Source organism: Leptidea sinapis, chromosome 25, assembly GCF_905404315.1.
Source record: "Leptidea sinapis chromosome 25, ilLepSina1.1, whole genome shotgun sequence".
NCBI classification, from domain to species: domain Eukaryota; kingdom Metazoa; phylum Arthropoda; class Insecta; order Lepidoptera; family Pieridae; genus Leptidea; species Leptidea sinapis.
In genome coordinates, this window is record NC_066289.1 from 8352232 (window position 1) to 8367442 (window position 15211).

The 15211-nt window shown below is 35.3% G+C and overlaps 3 protein-coding genes and 1 long non-coding RNA gene across 5 annotated transcripts in view; 2 read left to right on the forward strand and 2 right to left on the reverse strand.

Annotated features, from left to right (window-relative positions):
• Window positions 1–15211, forward strand: part of LOC126972003 (uncharacterized) — a 577468-nt gene that overhangs the window by 231085 nt on the left and 331172 nt on the right. The window lies entirely within an intron of this gene.
• LOC126972031 (uncharacterized) lies at window positions 2563–3252 on the reverse strand. The gene is made up of 2 exons (XR_007731029.1): window positions 3121–3252; window positions 2563–2775 (listed from the first exon to the last, which is right to left on the reverse strand). It is a non-coding gene; the product is annotated as an uncharacterized LOC126972031 (long non-coding RNA).
• Window positions 7288–12424, forward strand: LOC126972024 (ufm1-specific protease 2). Its single transcript, XM_050818575.1, has 4 exons — window positions 7288–7582; window positions 7685–7855; window positions 10223–10432; window positions 12240–12424. Exons 1-4 carry the CDS (start codon window positions 7460–7462, stop codon window positions 12387–12389), a joined length of 654 nt encoding a protein of 217 aa, XP_050674532.1. The 5' UTR covers window positions 7288–7459; the 3' UTR covers window positions 12390–12424.
• Window positions 12417–15211, reverse strand: part of LOC126972001 (dynein axonemal heavy chain 10) — a 54071-nt gene continuing 51276 nt past the window's right edge. For both annotated transcript variants that reach the window (XM_050818523.1, XM_050818524.1), the window contains 2 exons: window positions 14689–14835; window positions 12417–13250 (listed from right to left, as the gene is read on the reverse strand). In XM_050818523.1, coding sequence (XP_050674480.1) covers window positions 13104–13250; window positions 14689–14835 — 294 coding nt within the window. In that variant the 3' untranslated portion in view covers window positions 12417–13103. The remainder of the gene's footprint in view (window positions 13251–14688; window positions 14836–15211) is intronic.

A 15211-nucleotide genomic window follows, 5' to 3' on the forward strand; every position in this document is an offset into this window, starting at 1 on the left:
ATGACCGCATATGTACGATCTTTAAACAATTCTACATTCCCTCATTATTTTTAGTTAAATACAAACTAGTGACAATCTATAGGTATTTCCTAACAAGGAAGACCTTGTGTGGTAAGTGAAGAGCACTACATATTACAATGCAGTGCCGTTAAGGATTCTTGTCCGTGTCTATTCTAAGAGCACTTAACGTCAAAACTAGACTTTCCACAATATGCCTTCGTAGGATGCTAGAATTCTTTGGACATATTGCTCGTAAAAAGGGTCATAATCTGGAACAGCTGATGGTGACAGGCATCTGATCAGGATCTGCTCTAAACATCAACTTTCATGTTGCCATTCATAAGGCTAAGGATCGCAGCAGATGGAGGGGAATCTTACGGGAGAAACTGATGCAGCGGTGGAGTCACGACCCTCAGTAATGAGGGAAACGACGCGTGGAGGAGGAAGGATTCTTGATTTAACACAAAATTAGGAAGGCATTTCAATTATTGAGCTCGTTATTTTCAGAATAAGACTTATTAGAATAGTAACATGTACATTACCCAAATTCGCAACAAAGAAAATTGAATTGAATTCTCAATTAATAGTCGACCTGCTTTCTGGCTGTGGCTCCGGCTGCGTAGATTTCGGTTGTACTACGTCCTACATCCATATATTATTTTTGTGACCAAAGAATCTATATTCATCCACTTGCGAAATAAGGTGGACCACATCAAAGCCATTCTGGCTCGCCTCTTGTCAAGGTTTTCGGTCAAAAGGCATGGGGCATGCTGCCATATGCTATACAAATAAGCCATAATCTATGAGGGAGGCGATGGCTGGTTCATGCGTCATGCTCGTGAACGGGCGCTGCTTGTGGTGGCAGGATGATCCTGTTGCCGGGGACTCGGTCTCAGATTCTTAAAAGTTATTGTGTGTATATATATGTATGGATATATACATATTTATTTATTTATAATCGCTTAGAAAATACTCACAGAATACCTTTATTTATTTATTTATGGTGTATGTGGATGATGCAGCTACTGTACTTAATAACTTTTGTATTAATTTACATTTACTTTTTTGACTTACTCGTGTAAGACATTGACTATTTGACGTTTGAGTGTGTCTGTTGCATCATTTTACATTTTACATATTATATTGTGATTTGAAATGATTTGTAAATCGATGTACTTAAATGTAAATCTTGATATAAAAGAGTGGCAATGAGTTTCGTGCTACTTCTTCTCATTAGCTCAACCCTTTACGATGCGGTAGATTCAATAAGATTTTTTTTTTGACATTCATAAGTGTCATTTCCGTGACCTACGTGAATAAATGATTTTGATTTGATTTGATTTATAATATGATTTTTTTATTATAATCCGTTATGTAGCAAGCGTGGGTAGTGATAAAATAAAAAGTCCCTAACTATGATATTATGATAGATGTATTCAATTTGATTGTGCCCTGTAGTTTGACCGATATTTTGTTATAAAATGTGGTCTATTTTGTATGACAAATCTATACATATTAATAAAATTGGAGTGTCTGTTTGTAATATTGAATAACCGTTTTTACTATATGTATATGAATAAATATACGGTACACCAAAATAACCTTTTTTTTCATTTTTTGTATGTCTGTCTGTCTGTTTGTTCCGGCTAATCTCTGAAATGGCTGGACCGATTTTAGCGGGACTATTATTGGCAGGTAGCTGGTGTAATAAAGAGTAACTTAGGCTACATTTATTTTAGAAAAATTCTTTTATTTTAGAATAATAAAGTAATGTTGCAATGTCCAAGAAACGGTCTAACTCTAAAAATAATTTATATTTTATATTAAACTACGTTTGCCGGGTCAGCTAGTTAATAATATGAGTAAGATAAATATTTTTGTCAAATATTGTATTAAAGTAACACTTAGTCCTACCCTGTTAATTCCTACGCGGTGCGAACACGGAAGAAAACCGATGGATGTCTTAATCTTTCGTTCCTCGATTACCCGTTTTGGTTTTTTTACGTAAAATTGTGTATATTTTATATGAAAAGCTATACTTATGTTATCTTATTAAGTAGATCGAATTAACTAGACCTAATAGAAATTTCCAATTATCTGTATGAACAGAATTTAAAAGTACCCCCCTTAAAATTTCATGTTATTTTTACATGTGCTATATACATACAACTATTGTCCATACATCTGCCACACACTGCGACATTCTGCATCGGGGATAGCACAATTACAGCCGCTGTTTTAGTATAGTTGGAGCTATATAAAGTACAAGTTAGTTCCAGAGGTAAAAGTAACTGAACGGTTGCTATTAACCCAGCTTAATACATTCTTTTTACGGTAGGATACGCCTGATCTGACGTCTGAGATGACACCTGCATATCAGGTTTAAAATCTTAACTGGATCTTCACTCGCTTCTATTCCATCGCCGGCAGTGAGATATCTAATTGTAATCTACCTTAGTGATATTTACAAACATGATCTTAGGAAAGAACATGTCAACCTCCATCTGAATCTTATGCCCTATGGTTTTACTAAAGATAAGAGATACGAAAGTAAATACAGTGTAATTTTTATATTTTATTCACAAAACGTCACCAAATAAGTCTTACATCTAGAGAACCGAGCGCTCCAACGCTAATTCGCAAAGTCTTGAGGTTCACTCGGCCAATGAATGTTAACAGATCTTGGTACAGCACGTGTAGATGGTGATGTTTGGGCAGCAACAGCCACCGCAGCATCCACTACATGGTCCACAAGCCCCACAAGGTCCACAACACCTGAAAACATTTTTTTTTAAATTTCATTGCAAAGTTTGACAGTAGTTATACCTTGGTAGTGCCCCCCACAAATGGACCGATGATCTGGTCAAGATAGTCAGAATACGTTGAATGGGAGCATCGTGGAGACCTTTCGGAGAGCCTTTGTCCAGCAGTGGGTGTCTTCATAATGAAGAATGATTACCGAGGGGTTCCATGATGCGAAGAACTCTTGAAGATACAAGACTGGTAATTTCAAGGAGGCAAACCAGTACTCAATAACAGAGTACTGGGGATTACCACGGAGAAATCGGGATAGGATCCGCTTATTTCTAAAAATATTATATAATTAAATTATTTACTCACATTTTGCTTGTTCGAAGTAGTTAAGTATTACCTAAACTGAAAAAAATAGATTGTAATACTTGATGTTCTACAAGCTTAATAATATTTTTTTTAAGGTTTTTACATTAAGATTTATAGAGCACAAGAAAATTTTCAAAACTGACTAATGCAACTGCTACGCAGGTTTATATATGTGAAATTTGATTTAAAATACGAAAGAAGTCTAACTTAGCTCTTTTATGGAAGATTTGTTGTGCATGAAGGTTTTATTACATCTTTGATGTACCCAGCCTTATATGTTATACAATAGAGGATTAAAAGTTTTCTGTGAGACCTTAACATAAGTATTTATTCATAGTTCTACCGTTGTTAAGCTGGCTATACACTAGAGGTGCAAAAGTCACGTACTTATTTTGCAGCACGACAGTAGTGAAACTTTGAACACTTATTGAGAGTAATGACAATGCCATATGTTTCCGAAGCGGTGGTAGTGTTAGAAATGACAGCGAAAAAATTCTAAAGGAATCAAATTTGAATTAGGACAGACTATTTTAATTATTAAAGGCATACAACTTTATTTTATGAGCTTTGTATCTTATATCTTTAAACGAGCAATTCTTGTATATATATATATAATCTGAATCTCGGAAACGGCTCCAACGATTTTCATAAAATTAAGTATGCAGGGGATTTCGGGGGTGATAAATCGATCTAGCTAGGTTTCAATTTAAAAAAAAATGGTTTTATCCATGTTTGAATGAGAAACAGCTACAATAACATTAGAATACAAAGGTAAATTTCGTCACTATATACAAGACTATTATAGCTCAGATGGGACATTAGGTGATCCGGAAAACAGAAGACCCCGGTTCGAATCCAGATGTCCTATTAGTTTTTTTTTGTTCAAGTTTTGTACATTCTTAAAAATCCGAGCAAGGCTCGGTCGTCCGGATATTGTATATTGAAGAGATGTACATACCAAGAGATATAAGAAAAGCGAGAAACTAGAAAAGCGTCTGGTTACAGGGAAATTAAAAGGCATGCGACCAAGAGGCTGGAGTCTGATGTGTTGGAGCGACCAGATCTGCGACGGTGCCAAAGAATTCCACGAAGCTATAGACATTGCTGAAGACTGTAAGAAATGGAAAGCGATAGTCCAGAAAATAATTCGTGGAGGTCACGACCCTCAGTATTGACGAAAACGACACAAGGTATATGTGTTTTTTTTTCTTTATGGAATAGGAAGACAAACGAGCGTACGGGTCACCTGGTGTTAAGTGATCACCGCCGCCCACATTCTCTTGCAACACCAGAGGAATCACAAGAGCGTTGCCGGCCTTTAAGGAAGGTGTACGCGCTTTTTTTGAAGGTATATGTGTAACGGAATCTTTGATTTTCTACTCTTTCAAAATGCCGGATTAATTTGAAACCTCGCAGACTTACTAACATAGACCAATTATAGGAACTAAACTAATTGATAGCTTCCGTCTCACTCACACCAGAAAAAGAAAAACTTACGCGAGTCTTATGTAAAGAAATTTATTTATTCAACATCAGTGACAATTATGAGCACATAGTTATGAATTTTATATTTCCTTCTCGATATCTCGATGTTCCAGAACTATGTCAACAGGGTCGAACAAATAATCTGTCTAATCTTGGGTCATTTATACGTCTAGATAGACTATGACAGCTTTGAAAACGTAGGAAAAGTTTTATTTACAACTAACCTCTATTTTGATCAATACACGCACATTAACACAAAGTGTCATACAAAACGTGAGTATAAGACGTAGCTTCTCACGCACACTCAACTAATATTCCTGGCCTGTTTTTATCGGTTGTCTAACAGCAAGATGCCTATCTATAAGTAATAATAAATTATCTAACGGCCATTCCCAATATTCAGTCTATCTCCGGTTGTGGCCTATTTGAGATAAAAAATTGTAACTATCGTTGACTTTTCTGTCCCAATACACTTATCGACGGTAACTCATCTTATCTTTACACGCTGTCTGTCAATGGGACGACGTATAGCTTACCAGGGATAGAGTTTGTATGGAAATCGCAACAGTGGACTGGCGATAATTACTGACAATAGAACGTAGTAATTTTTTTTTCTCTATCTGTATATAGTATATTGAGAACGGCCGTAAGCGTGTAACAATAAAAAAAAAACTTCTTTGAGAAAATTTTCACTGAAGGTTTGTCTTTCTAATAACTACCTAGTTATGAATTTTATATTTTCTTCTCGAAATCTCGATTATTCTGAACTGTGGTCAAAGTCAAAGACAAATAAACTTTATTCAATTAGGCTTAAGGTTCAGTCTAGGTTTAAAAAATGTTACCTTTTCAGATGTTATGGTGGATTGCTGGTGGTGGGCCCGTAATCTGGATTTATTTTTCCAGCTAGTATTTGCGATCTCTTCTCTGACTGTATGCAGAACTGGTGTACTTCGTTATAATACGTAATGAAGCATGGGGCTATGAGAATGGTTTTCAATAAAGCCTTTTGGGAGCGTTGCAGTAATTCCACGTTGGAGTGACTGAAGCTTCTGACACTTGGATACCGTAAGTCCAGATGGGTTTCATAGTTACCTTTCATATCAGCAACTTGTTTTTCACTGAGAGTTTGATGATATAATGCTCTTCCCAGGAGCCAGTACAGGTTTCGTTTCATCTTGTTTTGCTCTGATCTGATGTTTTCATGTAAGTCTCCGATCCAAATGTCGGATAGTCCACTTAAAAGAAAATTTCATTAGCCAAGGATTCAGAGGCATAGCTCATGTAGGTTGGCAATGTCTCACTGTATCTACGTGTAAATTGTGTCAGTTTTTATCAGTGATACCGAGTCGGTCTAGTCGGTGTTAGCTATATTTTCATCATCTAGAACACACCACATTACGGTTCATTACACCAAACACAGCGGAGGTACAAACCAACGTACTTATAAATGACCAGAGATTGGAACTTGTGGACACTACGGTCTTCCTGGGTATCACGTTAGATAAAAAGCTTCAGTGGGGTCCACATATTACCCATCTAGCAGATAGACTCAGCTCTGCGGCATATGCAGTTAGAAAGATTAGAGAGTACACGAATGTTGCGACCGCTAGATTAGTGTACTTTAGTTATTTTCACAGCATCATGACGTACGGTATATTACTATGGGGTCATGCTGCTGACATTGATATAGTGTTTGCTCTGCAAAAGAGAGCTGTTCGTGCTATATATCAGCTTGGTTATAGACAGTCTCTCAAAGAAAAATTTAAAGAAATAAATATTATGACTGTTTATTGTCAGTACATTTATGAAAATTTAATATATGTTCACAAAAATCGTCACCTTTTTGCTCTTAATAGTGATTTTCATTATTATAACACTAGAAATAAGGGATTGCTTGTAACTAATTCTAGTAGGCTTCATAAGATACATTACTAATTATTACTAATTCTAGTAGGCTTTAAGGGTAAATGTATACACTTCTACAATAAAGTCCCAGCCACTGTTCAGGCATTGTCTATAAATAAATTTAAATGTTTTATAAAAAAATGGCTCTGTCGTAAATCCTATTACTCCACTGCTGAATATCTAAATGATCGGACAGCCTGGGACTAGATTGTGATTATTTTATAGCAACTGTACAATATTGTATTTTTTTATTGAAAAGAGCGCAAAAAAAAAGAATGCTGGGAGAGTTTCTTGCGCCGCTTCTTCTCTCTCAGAGCGCCATTTGTTTCCGAAGCGGTAGTAGTATCTAGTAGTATAAGAAATGACATCAAAAAGAATTCTAAAGGAATCAATTTTGAGAAAATAAATGCCTTTTATGCCTTTTAACAAAAGGAAGTGTAAAAGACCCAAAATTGTCATTTCATACGAATTATAACTAATTCATCATTATACTTTTGTAATAGTCGACAAAATTAAACATTTACATGTTCTAAGTATGATAGTAAGACTACATTTTTATAGTTACAACTAGTAGAAATGACATAGGTACGAACAAAATTATTAACTGGCACGCATTTGAAGCTCCATCACCCGGTCCAGTGTATTGAACATAGTGTTTATATTCTCTTTGTAGTGTATTATAATTATTGGTCCGAGGTGTAGTGTGTATTATGTGTGGGTGACAACTAGACAGACAGTTAACAGTGACACTGACTTGTTTTGAACTTTGAGGTTTGAACGTGGATTTTATTTTGGTTTAAATATTTTAAAAATTTTATTTACATATTTTTATTCCTATTAGTTTTAACTTTTATTTGTTTGTTTATCGTGATAATTTCAAAATTCTTCGCGGAATCCTCATTATTAAATAAATCTGTGTTCTACAAATTTAAACTGATTAATATAAAAAATGCCGTCCGATTTGGTTATGAACGTTCACGAGGGGCAAATCGAAAACAAGAGTAAAAACTCATATTTTGTGAAGGGAAATTATGAGTACTATCACTATTTATGTGATGATTTCGATGACAGAGTAGGTATGGCTATCTATTTCTCGATCAACATTTCATACCCATTGTTTCGAACATTGTTAGCGTGTTATATTTTTTAAAATAAATTTAATGACTATTTCCAGGGATGGGGATGTGGATATAGAACGTTACAAACAATTTGTTCCTGGTTGACTCATAATTTACAAACAAATGTAAAAGTTCCAAGTATAAAACAGATTCAGGATATCCTAGTCTGTTTGGAAGATAAGCCCAAGTCATTCGTAAATTCCCGGCAATGGATTGGTAGCTTTGAGGTCAGTAGCAGATGTTAGTTGATAAGTTTGTTAAGTAACTACTGCTGTAATTAGGAATAATTTTATAAAAAATCCTAAATTTTCTACTGAAGACAAATAAATACACTGAAATAAATCAATAAGGATTATACCTACAGTTCAGTGTCAAATGTGTCACTAAAGCTGTTTTATGATTGTTGCAAATATCTGATGCATTAAATTTGCTTCTGTTCCTACAATGAGTCAACTGTAGCTTCATGCTGGGTGAGAACTAAGATAACATGTTAGTTTTCATGGATGAAGAATTACCAACCCAGTTATGAGTTGCTGCTTTGTATTGCTAAAAAGATTTTTCAAATTCAAATATTTTTATTGAAAATAGGATTTAAAATCACTTATTGAACGTCAAAAACTACCACCCATTCAAAAGAGACTTCCTCAGACCTGAGAAGAATGGGCGCAAGATACTCAGCAGGCTTTTTTTTAAATATAAAATTTGGATTATATTATATTATATTTGGACAATAAACATTTATAATTAAAGAGCCTGAGGGTGTTCGCTTTATTCCCAGTCTGTGGTGTCATTAAGAAAATTGTTTATGCTATAATAACCTTTCCCACACAAACGTTTTTTAACAATTCTTTTAAATTTCATAACACATTTGTTTTGTACATTTTCTGGGATCATATTGTAGAAGCATATACATCGCCCAACAAAAGACTTACTAACTCGACCCAACCGAGTAGTAGGCATGATAAGTTTATGTTTGTTCCTCGTGTTAACATTATGAATGTCACATTTTCTAGAAAATTCATCAATGTGCTTATGAACATACAGAACATTATCAAAAATGTATTGAGAAGCAACAGTCAAAATGTTTATTTCTTTAAATTTTTCTCTTTATGATTCTTTAGGACCTAGGTTATAAATCTCCCGAATAGCCCTCTTCTGCAGCACAAAGATGGTATTAATATCGGCCGCACCGCCCCATAACAATATACCATAGGACATAATACTATGAAAATAACTAAAGTATACTAATCTCGCTGTATCTATGTCAGTTAACCGTCTAATTTTCTTAACCACATATGCTGCAGAACTAAGCCTATTCGCCAATGTTTCAATGGGGGCCCCACTGCAATTTGGAATCAAGAGTAATGCCAAGAAATACAGCAGATTCCACTGGTTTTACCAGAGCCATTTAATAAAATATTTGCATCTACATTTTTGACATTTGGCGCAGTGAATTTAATATATTTGGTTTTATGACTATTTAACAATAAGTTATTGGCGCTAAACCAGTTCACAATGTCAGATAGAGCATTGTTTACTTCGTCATATAAAACTTGGCTTTGTTTCACTGTTTACTGTATTTATGTAAACTGACATTTTGTTATTGTATTAGTAAACAACCATTCTAAGTAATAACTACATATTCATCAGGATATTAAAATAGTATCTACTTTTTTATTTTACTAATATCATCTTTCATGTAAGCATTTTTTTAACATAATGGGAAATAAAGTAATCTAAAATCGAAATTTTCAGTTATTTAAATATGTATATTTTACAGAAGACAAAACAATTTAAAAATGTATTAAAAATTTATCAAATTATTGTACTTTAATTTGAAGATATTGTTATTTTTCAAAGTTCACTTTCCATTCTCAAAAATTCATGCTAAATGTATGGAACATGTCTATGTCTATGATTCAAAAACAAAGTAGCCTAGAGAAACATCAAAATCTTATGTGTGTATGTTATGTGTGAAAGTTGGCTCTTATTTTTTCAATTTTAGCAAAATAATGCATTTAAACCACAAGAAAGGTAATTCAACAGACTATAAAAGTAAAAATATTTAATTTTAAAACTTTATCTGTGTAAAATACGACAAGCCGTCAAAATGCGGTCAGCCTTAAAAATTATCTGTAGCAATCGATTTAAAAATTCTATTTTGTATTATCTATGATGTTTTAGTAACTATTCTATTAATAATTAGTAACTTTGAAGTTTGTTTTAGTTATAAAAAATTACTACAATCATTAGTAATAATCTGTAGGTAAATCTAAAAAAAGCATGACAACAAATTTCGTTTAAAGTAGGGCACTTTAAACGAAATTTGATTAAATTACGCAGTATCTATTATCTCTACAAAGCTCTAGCTTGTTTAATAACAAAAGCATTGACATTCGTTTTTATAAACAAGCCGAAACACTTCAATAGCAATAATTTTATTGTGTAACCCGTGCCCGTTGACCTTGGCGTTGGTAACGCGCGGCGGCTTAAGACTATAATTCAATTCTATTTATTTGTAGGAGTGTATAGATATTTCAACCTAATTACTAAGTTTAATTATTTCTTATTAATATTATTTATCTCTGTTGCAGGTATGTTTGGTCATAGATCAATTATATAATGTTCCTTGCAAAATCATTCACGTCAATAAGGGTGATAATTTAGAGACCATAGTTGAAAGCTTAAAGCACCACTTTGTAAATTTTGGCTGTCCAGTTATGATGGGTGGTGATGTGGACTGTTCCTCTAAAGGGATCATGGGACTTCATATTGATGACAAAGAATCGAGTCTTTTGATTGTGGTGAGTATTAATCAAGTTTTATAAAAAATTGTCTCTCAGTAATCTGACAGAAGTTGCTTAACATGACAATTGAGCATTCAAATTTTAATAATTATGCTATGAAAGACTTTTAAAAAGGGGTGCTAATCATGTAGTTTATTTTATGTTATCCATTTGAACACGTGCAACACAGAGCAGCTTGAATTGTCGGGGACCGAGTGCTCTGTGAACAGCTCACTTGGTGTTGCATAGAGACATCGCTTCATTGTGTGTCTTCTACCACATTTATCACGGGGAGTTCTCGTAAGAGCTGTTTCACGTGATTCCTGCCGCCGAATTCCACCTTCGCACGCCACGCCACAAATTAGGATATCATCCCCACCATCTGGATGTGTGGCGGTCCACCACAGTGCGCTTTTCAACCTTACTTCCATGTACATGTAAGCTGTGAAATGAGCTTCCCTGTGCGGTGTTTCCCGGACGATATGACATGGGTACCTGCAAAAAAAGTGTGTAAACCTTCCTTAAAGGCTGGCAGCGCTCCTGTGATTCCTCTGGTGTTGAAGAAAATGTGGGCGGCTGTGATCACTTAACACCAGGTGACCAGTACGCTTGGTTGTCCTCCATTTTCCATAAAAAAAGTTATGAATGAAGTTATGGAATGAGCTTCCATCATTCCTCTGTTGTTGTAAGAGTGAGTGAATGATCACTTAACATTACTTTTTAGTGTCCACAGGTACATAATAATAAATTGTTTATTTCTTTAACAAAAAGTACTTAAAGACTAGGGGCAGGTGTCTCCCGTTAAGCTTATCGCCTGTGTTGGGAGTCACCGCTCTTTAACCTTTATTTATAACAAACAAAATTACATTATACTTCATATACATATGACCCAACAACGAAATCCACACGACCACAATCGATTTCTCGATTAAGAGATACTATTTTCCTTTGAAATTATAATAAGTCTGTTAAATTCTGTACAAATAAGAATAAAGACAATGTTGGCATACAAATTTAATGGTAAAAGGCTGTGGGAACTTTATTTATAATGATATTTGCCGTCATAATAGTGAAGTGTGGTACATTAGTACATTGCTATTCTTATAATACTTACATTTGGACTATATTTCCAAGACATACGAATAATTATAATAGTATGAAATATAGTTTTTGTTGCTATATGGTTTTTTATTATTTATTTTTTTTGGAATATGTTGAAATATGTTTACTTTACTTGAAAAACTATCGTTAAATGTATTTCAGTTGTTACATTTTACATTTTATTTCATACACATGCGATCTCGCACTTCAAGGTCGATCAAGGTCCAGGGATTCTTCTTAGTCTTTCGGAATGAACATCTCAAATTATTGAAAGCATATACATTTTAGTTTTGTTTTAGAAAGAACGTTGATTATAAAATCATAAACACTAATAAATTAAACCAATTGTTTTCATAAACAATACTCATTCTAAAATATAACGGTTTTTCAACTTTGTTCAACTTGTTTTTTTTCTAAACTTGTGTGTAAAATAATATAAATCACAATATGAATAATTTATGCATGGTCTTATAGCTTGTTTCGATAGATTACAGATACATTCACTGTAATTATCCTTTGTATAAGGATTCTTTTGCTACACGTAAAATAATACGCGTAGATATACTTTCGAGCGCGTAAAATTCGCGCGTTGAAATCGCTCGGAAATCAACGCAGTTCAAGCTTATAGGATCGGATCGCGAAGCGTTAAGGGACCCTTACACTCGTTTAGCCTCCTCTTCCATATAATAAATATATAACCTAAAATAAATATTCTAATTTTCAGGACCCTCATTATGTGGGAAAGGAAGAGACAAGGGAATTTCTACAAAACAAGGGGTGGGTAAAATGGCAACCATTAGGTGAATTCTTGAGTTCATCTTTCTACAATTTATGTCTACCACAAGCTAAAGCCATTTGCAAACTAAATCAATGAATTTTGGTATCAGAAATAAAACAATAATTTATAAATCAGTCTTTATTATGTTATTGACTATTTACCTTATATTAAAAGATATTTAAATTAATTAACCAGTGTTAACTGTTATTGGATAGTATCATTTGTCACAATTGAAAAGTTATTTGTCAAATGTAATGTAAGTCGAGTTGGCCAACCCAAGACTGTTCATGTTAGTTTACTTTTCAATATACATATTTTTTTTAATAGCTCGAACTGACAAGGTTACAGTTACAAATCTCCTTCATTCGTTAAATGCTTGTAGCTGCGGTAAAATTTAATTAGGAAAACAGCTATATTGCGAGAATCTTGACGAATGATGGTTGATTGTTGATAGTACACTTCTTATACCTACGAATTCGAAATGCAAACAATTTAGTCAACCAACTGGAGTGAGTGTGTGGGCTACCAAACACTCATTGGACAGAATGATTACAATATATCTCAATAGATCACGTGATAATTACAACATATATTAAAACATTATGTGCCGAAACACAGTAATGCTTAAACATTACTGCTTCACGGCAGAAATAGGCGCCGTTGAGCTACCCATAATCTAGCCGGCTTCCTGTGGATCATCCAAAGGAGCCTCCCACTGGTGATGAATAACATTTCGCCACTTTGCAACTTTCATTTCAAATTTCATGAAGATGTCTTGATATTGTGAGCGCGTCCAGTGTGAATGCTCCTTTAGTCCGTGTTCATGATGAGACACACTCCCTGCAGCACCCAGTGGCTGGGGTGTTCAGTCGTCCACAAATCAGATTCGAACACCAACCCCACACCCATTGCATTGCGACGCTGAGACGTAGTATACACAGGCGTGCGAAGAGTATTCTGTTGAAGTAAGATGTATATCAATATAATACATAGATAAGAAAGAAATATAAGTATACGTCAGTGCTAATATATGGGGGTGTGTAGATTGGGCTGGATATGTAAGCGTATTTTTTTTACGGAACAGGAGGACAATCGAGCGTACGGGTCACCTGGTGTTAAGTGATCACCGCCACCCACATTCTCTTGCAACACCAGAGGAATCACAGCGTTGCCGGCCTTTCAGGAAGGTGTACGCACTTTTTTTGAAGGTACCCATGTCGTATCGTCCCGAAAACACCGCACAAGGAAGTTAATCATTCCACGGCTTTGTAGTACGTGGAATAAAGCTCTATGAAAACCGCACTGTGGAGGACCGCCACACATCCAGATGGTGGGGATGATATCCTAACTTGTGGCGTGTCGTGCGAACGTGGAATTCGGCGGCAGGAATAAGCTTAAACAGCTCTTCGGAACACTCCCCGTGATAAATGCGGTAGAAGACGCACAATGAAGCGACATCTCTACGCAACGCCAAGTGATTATAATATATTCCTGATATATCATAGTAATGAATCACGAAGAGTATTCGAAGCAACTGCTTTTCATCCGACCCCTACTGACATGTCGAAATTCACGTTTGCTATGTACCACAACCACGTGATTAACTTGAAAGACGGGACAGTTCAAAAAGTATCACCGCATCACTTGAAGGTTTGCTTGTTATTGTTAGATTACGCGTTGACATTGATGTTGCGTGACGTCATTATGGCCATCATGACACTCGTTTTTCAATTTCAAAGGACAAAGATAAAATAATAGTAGGCATTTTGCGTGACAGTTCATGATCACACTGATCTAAAAATCGAAAAATGTAGACGTGAACCGACATTAATATAGAAGAGGAATCCAAAACCTTTCATCATGCCCTTTGTCAGTAAAGTTTTACTGCACCTTTAAGAAAATTTTGTATTGGTCGTTCGGTCCTTATTACTTGTGGAAATTTACAACTAAGTCGGACGGACGTTGAAATATTATATACAGCATCATTCACAATCTTATCAATTGATAGAGAGATAGAAAAAATTATAACCTACATCATATGATCGTAGTTATGTAGGTACATAGTTTCGTTAGTTTTTACAAGAAAAAACTTATTTGGCAACCCAATTATTCTCTGTCAACCCTGTCCCGACTCTAGGGTGCTACTTCGGCTTAGGTCAATGTCGCTTCAGCTAAAATTTCATGCACAACGGACCATCAGAAGTATCAAAATTCTGTAGGTATATTCGAGCCGACGAGCCAACTTTACATGTGTCTCTTCGTTACCAAGATCGGCCGTCTGCTTATATTTTGGGTTCAAATATTAAAAGCATTCAATTCAGATCGTACACCGCGTTCGTTCCTATATAAAATGTTTGTGTTTCCAACAAATGGAACGCCCAAAAATATAGTTTACCTGCAGTTTTAGTTTGTGAGCCTCGATCGGTATGATGTACATAATCGGCAGTTCGGTGACCAACACCTTGGGATGGGACCTCCTCAGGCAGCCGTCTTCAAGATCCCAACGAGCGCCCTCCAGATATAACCCCCGAACGTAACAACCCTAGAATTTTACAAAATTTGGATTGTGATTTCTGCAGGTAACAAGTTTACCTTTAGTAATATGAAATGGTCGGTGCCAGCGTTACTATAAATCATCGGTGTGCAGGCGATAGAGTGGTACTTCACTTATCGATAATCGATATTTTTATCGATGTCCTACAATAACAGGAAATTTGTGAGTTTATTCATACCACATGTGTACTCTAGCGCACTGATGTTTCCTGTGTGGAAAACTGTTGCACTCGAAAACCATAACATATAACTCACACCAGTGGGAGGCTCCTTTGCAAAGGATGCCGGTTAGATTATGGGTACCACAACGGTGCCTATTTCTGCCGTGAAGCAGTAATGTATAATCATTACTGTGTTTCGGCCTG

What these genes read in the sequence shown, in the direction of transcription:
- LOC126972024 (XM_050818575.1), top strand. Translation starts at nt 7,460, where the DNA reads ATGCCGTCCGATTTGGTTATGAACGTTCACGAGGGGCAAATCGAAAAC. An exon ending in AATGGATTGGTAGCTTTGAG is followed by an intron (nt 7,856 to 10,222) that starts GTCAGTAGCAGA and finishes TCTCTGTTGCAG; the next exon opens with GTATGTTTGGTCATAGATCA. An exon ending in AATCGAGTCTTTTGATTGTG is followed by an intron (nt 10,433 to 12,239) that starts GTGAGTATTAAT and finishes TCTAATTTTCAG; the next exon opens with GACCCTCATTATGTGGGAAA.